Consider the following 13668-nt stretch of genomic DNA (forward strand, 5'->3'; position numbering starts at 1 on the left):
GGCAGCTGACCAGACACCCCCAGCAGGCAAAGTGCAGGCTTGGGGCTACACACCCAAAGCCAGGCTGCATGCGTGTATGCCAGCACTCACACGGAAGCAGAGATGGGAAGACACCATGCCCACGTGAGCAGGTCTCACCTTCCCACACTTAGAAGAGTCTCACCTGCTCTGGGATTATCTGGATTTTTGTCTGGGTGGCAGGAGAGGGCCTTCTGTCTATATGCCTTCTTCACCTGGAAGAGTCAGAAGATGTGGTTATTCACTCTCTCACCCCAGGACAGACAGGAAAATCTCACTGAAGCAATAAAGGGAATCCAAGTGTACTCCCCCTCACTAAAAGAAAGGCTGTTGTTTCCCATACTGAAACAGTCACCTCACAAACTCTGAGGAGATTTGCAGTGGAGGAGGCAAAAGCCAGAGAGGGAGCTGACTGCTGTCCTGCAGCAGAGGAGCTGGGTCTCCTTCCTGCTGAGCACCAGTGTCAACAGAAAGGATGTAAAAGGGCTCTGGGCAGGGTCAGATTTCTTTACAGCCACCTGGAAATAGGCACTCACACACTCTTGGTGGGCATGTAAATTGGGCACCCCTCCTGAAAAAAAATTTAGCCATCAAGGTTTAAAATATATTTGCCTTCTGATCACTCCTAGGAATTTGGACTTGTAAAAGTATCCCAAAGCAAATATACAAAGATGTCCACTGCATTAGGGTTTATTTATTTTCTAAAAGTTTGTGGTTTTTTTGGTGTGTGTTTGTGGTTTTTTTTTTTTTAAGTAGGCTCCCACCCAGCATGGAACCCAACATGGGGCTTGAAGTCATAACCCTGAGGTCAAGACCTGGGCTGAAGTCAGATATTTAAACAACTGAGCTACCCAGACACCCCTAAAGATTTTATTTTTAAGTAATCTCTCCACTGAATGTGGTGCTCAAACCTATAACCACAAGATCAAGAATCACATGCTCCACTTGACTGAGCCAGCCAGGTACCCCTGCAGCAATGTTTATATCAGCTCCCATGGGAACCACTCAAAATCTCCATCAACAGGGACACCCATTAAAAAATACTATGATAAATTTTAAAAAGGAATTTAAAAAAATTTTAAAAAGGGCTTCTGTCGTGAGTGGCACATGTAGGGCAGCTCCATTGCTCTTTGTGCAGAATCGACATCAAAAATACTATGATAAACAGAGGTCTATACGTGTTGACTAGAAAGATCTTCAAGTCCTCATCTCAAGCAAAAAAAAAAATTGTAATTATATATGGTGACAGATGCTAACTAGACTTCTTGTGGTGATGGTTTTGCAATATATACAAATACCAAATCATTATGTTGTACCCCAGAAACCAAGACAATATTGTTATATCAATTATACCTCAAAAATAAAAGATCTTCAAGGTACATGAAGCATGAAAAAAACAAGACTTAGATAACTATATATAATATGATCACTTCAGGATTTAAAATAAATACAAATACTATAAATAGAAATACTTGGACATGTGCATAGCCTTTGTTTTCCCTTTTCTTTTTTTTTTTTAAGATTGATTTATTTATTTTAGAGAGAGAGCGGGGTGGGGGCAGAGGGAAAGGGAGAGAGAAACTTAAGCAAGTTCCGTGCTGAGCATGAAGCCCGATGCAGGGCTCAGACTTGAGCCAAAACCAAGAGTTGGATGCCTAACAGACTACACCACCCAGGTGCCTCTGTTTTCTTTTTCTTTTTTAAGATTTTATTGATTTATTCATGAGAGACACAGAGATAGAGGCAGAGACACAGGCAGAGGGAGAAGTAGGCTCCCTTCTGGGAGCCTGATGTGGGACTTGATCCCAGGATTCTGGGATCACGACCTGAGCCAAAGGCAGACGCTCAACCACTGAGCCACCCAGGCACCCAGAAAAATTTTTTTCTTATCATAAGGAACCTAAGAGTGATTTCCTTTGGAGAGAGGCTTAGGATGGATGGGAGGGAAACACTTCTCTCTACACCCAAGATGGGCTTGAACTCATAACCCCGAGATCAAGAGTCACATGCTCCACCAACTGAGCCAGCCAGGCACCCCATTTACTTATTATATACTTTTCTATAGTTCAAATTTTCAAACCTTAAACAGATCTTATTTTATTATCATTTTTTATTGCCAACAGGGGTTATCTTGGTGGAGAGGTTTAGTTTTTATCTTGTATTTCTAATTTAAAAAGAAAAAAGTTTTATTTCTTATGTTAGTAAAGAATAAAAAAACATAGCCACCAAAATTCTCTATCATATATTGCCCACTCAGCTGTTTTAAGGACAAGGGAGAGCACAAAATCCCAGAATCTGCCTCTGCTTCCTGAGGCCTTACCCTCATTTCTGCCTGTACGCCTTACCTGCCACTCAAACCTCCTGCAAGAAGGAGCCTCTGGACCCAGGACTTCTTCAAGTAGCTAAGCCGACTGGCTTTCTAGGCTCCTCAGAGGAAACCAATAAATACTTCTACCCAAAGTTGCTAAGTAAGGACCTTCAGAGGCAAAGCAGCCAGCACCACCAAGGGAGGGGGTGTGGACAGGTGCCGCACTCACTCCACTGGCACCTCCGGGGCCAAGGGAAGGCAGCCACCCAGCCCAGGATCTCTGGGATGTGCTGCCACCTGCTGGGCTGCGGCGGACACCACACCTTCCCCGCCTGGGCGACCGCAACCTTCGGGCTCTCAGGGCTCTGCAGGCTCAGCCCAGGAGACAGAACCTACTCCCAGGACAGGCTCTGAGCAGTGGATGTGCTTTCCTACACTCCCACCTTCCCAATCGTCTACCTGTGCTCACCCGGCCCACCTGCTTGCCTCCCCAAACCAATCTAGCCTTTCACCATTAAAAAATAACATCTAGCTCTGTTGTCACTGTTAAAATATTAATAATAAGGGAAGAGGTGATAGTTTTATATACGGTTTACATTTGAAACATCTTTACTCTTTCAGCCCTTATCATTTGTCTTTCTCTCTTTCGCCGCCTCTATTGTGCCCCTGGCTTCATTTCTTTTTCTTTATTATATATTCTTTATGTTTTAGGGCCCTTTGTTTGTTGTTTTTTTCTTCAATAAGTAAAACAATACTAATGTTCTTTCCCCATTTCCCCCACCCTCTCTTCAAGGTTCCAGGGTTAACCGCATGGTGAGTAACCTTTTAAACCTTCCTCCTTAAAAAAATAATAAAAAATAAAATAAAATAAAATAAAATAAAATAAAATAAAATAAACCTTCCTCCTTGATCGTGCCAGCAAATAGTCTTTTGTGTTTTGTTTCTGACTCTCTCTCCCTCCTCTCTCTCTGAGACGGGTGAAAGGAAGAAGCAGGGAGGAGAGGGTGTCTGTCACCTAAAAGTGAAAGCCGCCTGCCATCAGAATGGACTTCAAGACCAGGATGAAGGCTGTGGCCTACCAATGTCAGGACATTTTGTGAAAAACAGTTTCTTTTGTATCATGGGGCATTAAAAGTATCATGTGTTTCGGGCATCCTGGGTGGCTCAGCGGTTTAGCGCCGCCCGCAGCCCGGGGTGTGATCCTAGAGACCCGGGATCTGGTCCCACGTCGGGCTCCCTGCATGGAGCCTGCTTCTCCCTCCGCCTGTGTCTCTGCCTCTCTCTGTGTGTGTCTCTCATGAATAAATACATAAAATCTTAAAAAACAAACAAACAAACAAATAAATAAATGTATCGTATGTTCCCTTTCGTAAATTTGAAAGAGATAGTAAAAGGGAAAGAGGAGGCAAAAGGACCAATAAGAAAGCAAGATAGAGCATGGGTAGCACATTCTTCCCTTTCTTTTATCTTTTCTTTTTTATTATTTTAAAGATTATTTATTTATTTATTTATTTATTTATTAGAGACAGAGAGAGAGAGAGAGAAACAGGTAGAGGGAGAAGCAGGCTCCGTGCAGGAAGCCGGACGTGGGACTCGATTCCGGGTCTCCCAGGATCACGCCCTGGGCGGAAGGCGGCGCTAAACCGCTAAGCCACCGGGGCTGCCCTCTTTTTTCTTTTCTTTTCTTTTTTTGAGAGAATGCTTTATGGGTTTTATTCTAAGGGAATGATATTAAGTACTGTTGTTTGTTTTATAATTCATTTTATAATTCATTTTGGATGTTCTATATCAGAAAACTATTTTTATTTTTGTTTTTGTTTTTGCCACACAGACTTTAGAATCCCAGGTGGGATCTGAGTTGTGTTCCTTTATTTAAAAAAGAATCAGGGATCCCTGGGTGGCGTAGCGGTTTGGCGCCTGCCTTTGGCCCGGGGCACGATCCTGGAGACCCGGGAATCCGAATCCTGGAGACCGAATCCCACGTCGGGCTCCCGGTGCATGGAGCCTGCTTCTCCCTCTGCCTGTGTCTCTGCTTCTCTCTCTCTCTGTGACTATCATAAATAAATAAAAAAATTAAAAAAAAAATAAAAGAATCATGTCTCCATTTGTACTTAAGTACTATTCTCTTATGCACAGCTGAATATTTGCAATTATGTTTCATGTCAGGCATTCTGCTGCAAAACTATAAAAAGGGGACACAGAAACAAAAAAAAAGAAAACTTTTTTTTTAACTTAAATAGGGAAACAAACAGTTCAAACTGAAAAGAGAGAATTGTGTAATAATGGGAAGTTAATTTATCTATATTAGTTTGCTTCCTTATTCTCTTTTCAGAATGTGTCCTTTTGAGAAATATCTTTAACAGTGTCATCCGGGTTAGGTTTTGTTTGTTTGCTTGCTTGCTTGTTTTAGCAACAGCATAACTAGACCTAGGTTACCTCCATCTCCATCGATCCCATCTTATTTACCCCTGCCCTTCCAGCTCCATACTCATAATGTTTTACAACTAAATACAGCTGCCCTAATCAAATCGATGTATCCTGGACCCCCTACTCCCAGGCCTGGCCTGGACCTCAATTTCCAAACCACTCTTTAAAGGTATAAGGGGCTGATCATTCTATATTTCGAGATCCTATAGGAAAAAATTACCAGTCTCATGCACTAGCTGGATATTAGCAAAGATAGAGGTGAGGCCAGACAGTCGAGGTCAGGCTGGTATTCATTCCAGAGGAGGGGTATCTAAAGGTAGGCAGAGAGCTCTCCAAGAGCCCTTCAGTATAGCACTGAATCTATCCTACCTCCTGGGTCCACTGATAGACTACCTAGGAATAAAGAGGCTGACTAGCGCTAGGGGTATAGAAAAAAATCAGGTACTTCCCTGATACTGAAGAGAAAGGACACTGTTTAGCAAGAAGATAGCTGTGAAAACAATGAACAACATTATTGTATGTGATGCCCTAAGAGTGGTCCATGAGAATGAAAACCCAGAAGTAAATCCACAATTACATGGTCAATTAATTAATCTTTGACAAAGGAGGAATAAATATAAAAAGGAAAAAAGACAGTCTCTTCAACAAATGGCCACATGTAGAAGAATGAAACTGGACTACTTTTCTTCACCATACCCAAAAAACTCAAAATGGATTAAAGACCTAAATGTGAGACTTGAAACCAGAAAAATCCTTGAAAAGAGCACAGGCAATAATCTCTTTGACATCAGCCGTAGCAACATTTTTCTAGATATGTTTCCTGAGGCAAGGGAAACAAAAGCAAAAATAAACTATTGTGACTACATCAAAATAAAAAGCATCTGCACAGTGAAGGAAAACAACAAAACTAAAAGACAACCTACTAAATAGGAGAAGATATTTGCAAATGACACATCCAATAAAGGGTTATTATTCAAAATACTAAAGAAATTATAGAATTCAATGCCCAAAAACCAAATAATCCAATTTTTGAAAAAGCAGAAGATATGAACAGACATTTCTCCAAAGAAGACATAACAGATACATGAAAAGATGCCCAAGCTCATCATCAGGGAAATGTAAATCAAAACTAGGGATCCCTGGGTGGCGCAGCGGTTTGGCGCCTGCCTTTGGCCCGGGGCACGATCCTGGAGACCCGGGATCGAGTCACACGTCGGGCTCCCGGTGCGTGGAGCCTGCTTCTCCCTCTGCCTGTGTCTCTGCCTCTCTCTCTCTCTGTGACTATCATAAATAAATAAAAATTTAAAAAAAATTTAAAAAAAAACACTATAAGATATTACCTCACAGCTGTCAGAATGACTAAAATAAAAAAAACATGAGAAAAAGGGGTGCCTGGCTGGCTTAATCCATAGAGCATGCAACTCTTGATCTCAGGGTTATGAGTTCAAGTCCCACATTGGGTGTAGAGCTCACTTAAAAAACAATAACAACAACAAAAAACAACAACAAACAAAAACCAAACCTCAAGAAACAACAAGTGTTGGGCAAGGACGTGGATAAAAAGGGACCCTCATGCACTGTTGGTGGGAATACAAATTGGTGCAGCCACCAGAGGTTCTTCAAAAAAATTAAAAATAGAACTACCCTAGATCTAGGACTCTCACTACTGGGTCTTTACCCCCAAAATACAAAAATACCAATTCAAAGGGATACTTGCACCCCAGTGTTTACTGAAACATTTTTACAATAGCCAAACTATGGAAGCAGCCCAAGTGTCCATCAACTGACGAATGGATAAAAGATGTGGAATATTATTCAACCATAAAAAAGACTGAAATCTTACATTTGCAACAATGTGGATTGAGCCAGAGGGTAACAAGAAGCAAATTAAGCTAAGCAAAGTAGGTCAGTCAGAGAAGACAAATACCATCTGATCACTCATATGTGGAATTTAAGAAACAAAACAAACAAGTGTCTCTCATGAATACATAAAATCTTTACAAAAAAATTAAAAATAAAATATAGTAAATAAAATAAAATAATTTTTAAAAAGAGAATGGAAACACAGAGAAAAGAGTGACTAATTTTAACCCTGCAGGCTTCCCAAAGGAGGTAATATCTGAGCTGGGTCTAAAAGGTGAGCAGCTCTCCCAGGAGAGCCATAAAGGAGATTCAAGACAGAGTGTGTGAAAGAGCCTGACTTCTCTTAGAATCCCAGACCAGCTTAGAGGAGAAATATTAAGAGTTTTGGTTTAGGGGTACCTGGCTGGCTCAGTCAGTAGAACATGAGACTCTTGATCTTGGGTTTGTGAGTTTGAGCCCCATGTTAGGTGTGGGCAATACTTTGTGAAAAAAAAAAAACAGCCTAAAAAAAAGTTTTGCTTTAATGAGGGAAAGATACTGAAAACAGGAAAGGACATAAAAAAAAAAAAAAAAAGGACATGGTTGCAATAAAGCATGGAAATAAAAATGTTTTTATCAAAAGGTATTTTGAGTATTAGAAAACTTCAACCAGGTGTGCCTGGCTGGCTCAGTTGGTGAAGTGTGCAATTTTTGATCTATGGGTTGTAGGTTCAAGACCCATGTTGGGTGTAGAGATTGCTTAAAAACAAAATCTTAAACTTTAACCAAAGAAAAGTAATGGAAGAAGAGTAGAAAAGAATACATTCACACAACCAGGTTTTTGTTTTGTTTTTGTTTTGTTTTTTTAAAGTAGGCTTTACACTCAACATGGGGCTTGAACTTCCAACCAAGAGTCACATGCTCTACTGACTGAGTCAGCCAGGAGCCCCTCATACAAACAGGTTTTAATGCACAGACCTGGGATGAAGAAATGCTAGGGAGTGAGAACATACACACAGGCAAAGAAACACACTCTGGACAAAGAAGAGGAGAAAACAAAGGTTAAAGAATGATAAAAATTACTCAGAGATGATACTGAAAATATAAAAAAATTAATGTGATTTCATAAGTTTTGTGTGATTCATAAAACAGAGAGTAGAACAATCCACAGTGTGGATGAGCAGGGCCAGACGTAATAGGCCTGCTGAGTTCAAGAGTAGTGAATCTTTATCAAGAATGAATGACTAGGGCAGCCTGGGTGGCTCAGTGGTTTACTGTCGCCTTCGGCCCAGGGTGTGATCCTGGATACCCGGGATCGAGTCCCACTTCAGGCTCCCTGCATGGAGCCTGCTTTTCCCTCTGCCTGTGTCTATGCCTCTGTGTGTGTGTGTGTTTGTGTGTGTGTGTGTCTCATGAATAAATAAAATCTTAAAAAAAAAAAAGAATGAATGACTAAAGAGGCTTTTGGGATCTCTAAGCCCAAAGAACTTAAATCTCGACATTCTCTGTCAGCTATGAAAGTGTATCATAAAAAGCACAAACGCAAGATTGAAGGCATATATAAACCTGGCCAAGAAACAAACACTAATAAATGTAAAAATTCAACATATGGTAAAAAGTATTATTAAAATTGATTACACTAGTGAAGAAAAAGTTAAATATTCATCTCAAACCATATACCAAAATAATTCCAGATAGATCAAAACACTAAATATAAAAAACAAAACCAAAAGAACCTAAAATAACGGAAATGATGGGATTAGGAAGAAATTTCTAAATATTAAATCAAGGGAAGAAATCACACACACGCACACACGTGTGCATGCATACACAAAATGACTAAATTTACAATGAAAAAAATTTAAATTCCTCTAGGTAAAAAATAATAGACAAAATTAATAGATGGGGAAATGAAAACTAAAGGAAGTATCTGCTTGAAATATGAATATATGAGAAGATAATCATTAGCATCTAAAAAAAACTCATACAGAAAAAGAAAACACATAAAAAAAGAAAAAGAAAACAGAAAAATAAAACCCACAAGAAAATAGAGAAAAAATAAGAAGATAATTTATTGAATATAAATGGTCAATAAAATAAAAAATATTCAGCATCACACACAAAGATTAAATCCTTTTTCACCTATCAATTGATAACAAGTAAAAAAGATGGATGAGATTTTAATGTTGGAGGCTTTGTAGTGAATGTAAATTGACCTGGTGATTCTGGAAAGCAATCTGGTCCTACATATCAGTAGGCTCTGAAAAGTACAGACCCTTTGATCCAGCAAGTCCTCTTCTAACAGTCTGTCTATAGAAATATTTAGAAATTCATTCAGTATTATAAAAACTGGTATTCATTTATGTCATTATTTATAATAGATAAAGCCAGAAATCGTTTACATTCCAAAACAAACAAAAAGTAGCTAGCACTTACACAATGCTTACTGTGTGGCAAGCTCTTACTGAAGTGCTTTACATATAATAACTTATTTAGCACTTAACACATGCCTATGAGGTAGAAATTATTGTAATCCACATTTCACAAATGAGGAAATTATGACATGAGAGGTAATTATGATACTGAAAATCCATTCAATGAAAAAACATGCAATCAGTACTACAGACAATAACTGTTCTCCTCCACCATAGAAAAAAAGTGGCCCCCACTGCACCCCTACCAGAAGTCTAGACTTTTACCCTTGCCGCCTGTAACAATCCACCTCAAACAGGCTGGTGTCACAAAAGGCTGCATGGGGAGCTCATCCTCACCAGATGAAAATATAAAAATAGAAAGAGAGGAGCTATAGGTGATATTTATTTTTTATAATGAGCTCGTATTATTTTTCAAATCAAGAAAAAAACACTTTAAAGAAGCCAAACAAGTCTAGGGGCACCCAGCTGGCTCAGTTGGTAGAGCATACAACTCTTAATCTTGGGGTTGTGAGTTCGAGCCCCATGATGGGTGTCGAGATTGCTTAAAAATAAAATCTTAAAAAAAAAAAAAAAAAAAAAAACCAAGCCTAAATGTTTAATCAAATGACAGAGTGGCTGAATAGATTAAAATGCAAGACCCAGCTACATGCTGCCTACAAGAGACTTAACTCAGAAGTAAGGACACAAACAGACTAAAAGTAAACGGATGGAAAAAGATTCTATACAACCAAAACAAAGCTGAGGTAGCTATACTTGGACAAAATAAACTTTAAGATAAAGACTATAATAAGAGACAAGTCATTATATAATGGTAAAGAAGTCAATCCATCAAGAAGATATAATATTTATCTTCTTGTACCCAACATAGGAGCACCTAGATATATAAAGCAAATATTGACAAACTTAAAGGGAGAAATAGGCAACAATATAATAATAGGGACTTTTTTTTTTTTTTTAATTTTTTTTTTTTAATTTTTATTTATTTATGATAGTTACAGAGAGAGAGAGAGGCAGAGACACAGACAGAGGGAGAAGCAGGCTCCATGCACCGGGAGCCTGATGTGGGATTCGATCCTGGGTCTCCAGGATCGCGCCCTGGGCCAAAGGCAGGCGCCAAACCGCTGCGCCACCCAGGGATCCCCGGGACTTTATTTTTTTTAAGATTTTTTATTTATTTATTCATAGAGACACACACAGAGAAAGGCAGAGGCACAGGCAGAGGCACAGGCAGAGGGAGAAGCAGGCTCCATGCAGGGAGCCTGACATGGGACTCGATCCTGGGTCTCCAGGATCACGCCCTGGGCTGCAGGCAGCGTTAAACCACTGCGCCACCGGGGCTGCCCATAATAGGGACTTTAATACCCCACTTTCATCAATTGATAAATAATCCAGATGGAAAATAAATAAGTAAACATCAGCCTTAAACTGCACATGAGACCAGATGGATTTAACAGACATATACTGAACATTCCATCGAAATCAACAGAAATATACATTCCTTTCAAGCATACATAGAACATTCTCCAGGATAGATCATATGTTAGGCCAAAAACAAGTCTTAATAAATTTTATTTATTTTTTATTTTTATTTCAAGATTTTATTTATTGATTCATGAGAGAGACAGAGAGAGGCAGAGACACAGGCAGAGGGAGAAGCAGGCTCCTTGAGGGGAGGACTCCATCAGGGGACTCCGGGACCACACCCTGAGCCCAAGGCAGATGCTCAACTGCTGAGCCACCCAGGCGTCCCACTTTAATAAATTTTGAAAGACTGAGGGGCAGGATGCCTGCATGGCTCAGTGGTTGAGCATCTGCCTTGGGCTCAGGGTTGCGAAGTCTGCTTTCCCTCTCCCTTTCTGTCTGCCAGTCCACTCACTCACACCTTCTTTCTCAAATAAATAAGTAAATCTTTAAAAATTTTTTTACAAGATTGAAATCATATCAAGTATCTTCTCTGACCACAGTGGTATAAAAAACTAGAAATCAATTACAGGAAGAAAACTGAAAAATTTGCAAATCTTTGGAGATTAAACAACATACTACTGAACAATGAAGGGGTCAAAGTAGAAATCAAAAGAGAAATAAAAAATATCTTGAGACAAATGACAATGAAAATATAACATACCAAAACTAACGGGATGCAGCAAAAGCAGTTCTAAGAGGGAAGCTCATAGTGCTAAGTACTATTTTTAGAAACAAGAAATCCTAAAGACCCCACTTAAAAACCTGCTAGAAAAAATGAATTCAGTAAAGTTGTAGGACACAAAATCAACATACAAAAATCTGTTGCATTTCTTTTTCTTTCTTTTTTTTTTTTTAAAGATTTTATTTATTTATTCATGAGAGACACACAGAAAGAGGGAGGCAGAGACACAGGCAGAGGGACAAGCAGGCTCCATGCAGGGAGCCTGATGCGGGATTTGATCCCAGGATTCCAGGATCACGCTCTGGGCCGAAGGCAGGCGCTAAACCGCTGAGCCACCCAGGAATCCCCTGCATTTCTATACACTAATAATGAACTACCAGAAATAGAAATTAAGAAAACAATCTTGGGATGCCTGAGTGGTTCAGCAGTTGAGGGCCTGCCTTCCACCCAGGGCATGATCCTGAAGTCCTGGGATCGAGTCCCACATCGAGCTGCTGCATGGAACCTACTTCTCCCTCAACCTGTGTCTCTGCCTCTCTCTCGCTGTGTCTCTCATGAATAAATAAATAAAATTTTTAAAAATTCTATTTACAATTTCATCAAAAAGAATAAAATGCCTAGGAATAAATTTAACCAAGGAAGTGAACCAATTGTATGCTAAAAAACTGTAAGATACTGACGAAGAAATCGAAGATAAGGGCAGCCCCGGTGGCCCACCGGTTTGGCACGGCCTGCAACCAAGGGCGTGATCCTGGAGACCCTGGATCGAGTCCCACGTCGGGCTCTCTGCGTGGAACCTGCTTTTCCCTCTGCCTGTGTCTCTGCCTCTCTGTGTGTGTGTGTCTCTATGAATACATAAATAAAATCTTAAAAAAAAAAAAGAAATCGAAGATAATACAAATAAATGGAAAGATATTTTGTGCTTATGGATTGGAAGAATTAATATTGTTTAAATGTCCTTACTATTCAAAGCAATCGGTAGATTCAGTGCAAACTGTATCAAAATTTCAATGATATTTTTCATCAAAATAGAAAAAAAAATCCTAAAATTTGTATGGAACCACAAAAGACCAAATAGCCAAAGCAATCTTGAGAAAAAAGAACAAAGCCAGAGCATAAAAACAGACATGTAAGTCAATGGAACAGAAGAATAGAGAGCCCACAAATAAACCCATACATATATGGTCAATTAATTTATGACAAAGGAGCCTAGAATATATAATGAGGAAAAGACAGTCTCTTCAATAAATGAATGCTGTTGGAAATACTGGTCAGCCATATACAAAAGAATGAAATTGGATCCCTACCTTATACCATAAACAAAAATCAACTCAACATGGGTTAAAAACTTGAATGCGAGACTTGAAACCATAAAACTCCTAGAAGAAAACATAGGTGGTAAGCTCCTTGACATTAGCCTTGGCAATGATTTTTTGGGATTTAGCACCAAAAGCAAAAGCAACAAAAACAAAAATAAACAAGTGGGACTACATCAAACTAAAAAGCTTCTGCACAGGAAAGGAAACCAACCCCAAAATGAAAAGGCAACCTATGGAATGGGAGAAAATATTGGCAAATCATATATCTGATAAGGGGTTAATATTCAAAATATAAAAAGAACTCATACAACTCAGTAGCAAAAAAGATGCAAACAATCTGATTTTTAAAATGTGCAGAGGATCTGAATAGACATTTCCCCCAAAAAAGACATACAGATGGCCAAAGGCATGTGAAAAGTTGCTCAACCTCACTCATCATCACGGAAATGCAAATCAAAACACAATGAGAAAAAAACAAAAAAAACAAAAAACAAAAAAAACCCCACAATGAGGTATCACCTCACACCTGTTAGAATGGCTACTCTCAAAAAGACTAGAAATAACAAGTGTTGGTGAGGATGTGGAGAAAAGGGAACTCTCATGCACTGATAGTATGAATGTAAATTGGTGCAGCCACTATGGAAAATAAAATGGAGTTTCCTCAAAAAATTGAAAATAGAATTTACCACATGTTACAGCAATCCTGCTTTTGGGTATTTATCCAAATGAAATAAAAACACTAATTTGAATAGATACATGCATTCCCACGTTCATTGAAGTATTACTTACAATAGCCAAGATACAGAAGCCACCTGATGGAAAAAGAGGTGGTACGTACACACACACATACACACACACATTCAGCCATTAAAAAAAAAAGTTTGCCAATTTTGACAACATGGGACATGTTGAGGACCTTGAGGGCATCGTGCTGAGTGAAACGAGTCAGACAGAAAGACAAATACTATATGATCTCACTTATTTGTGGAATTTAAAACAAACAAAAAACCCAAACTCATAGATACAAAGAACAGATCCATGATCGCCAGAGGTAGGAGTTGGATGAAATGGGTCAAGAGGCTCAAAAGGTGCAAACTTCCACTTATAAATTAAGTCACAAGTCATGGAATGGAATGTATAGTGTGCCAATAGATTTATTAATACTGTATTGTA

At 39.2% G+C, this 13668-nt stretch overlaps 1 protein-coding gene across 1 annotated transcript in view; it reads right to left on the bottom strand.

Annotated features, from left to right (window-relative positions):
- DNAJC17 (DnaJ heat shock protein family (Hsp40) member C17) overlaps window positions 1-13668 on the bottom strand; it is a 41881-nt gene that overhangs the window by 10045 nt on the left and 18168 nt on the right. Inside the window, exon 2 of the mRNA XM_025473162.3 lies at window positions 164-233. Within this exon, the coding sequence (XP_025328947.1) occupies window positions 164-233 (70 nt within the window). The remainder of the gene's footprint in view (window positions 1-163; window positions 234-13668) is intronic.

This window comes from Canis lupus, chromosome 30, assembly GCF_003254725.2.
Source record: "Canis lupus dingo isolate Sandy chromosome 30, ASM325472v2, whole genome shotgun sequence".
In the NCBI taxonomy this organism is placed as follows: domain Eukaryota; kingdom Metazoa; phylum Chordata; class Mammalia; order Carnivora; family Canidae; genus Canis; species Canis lupus.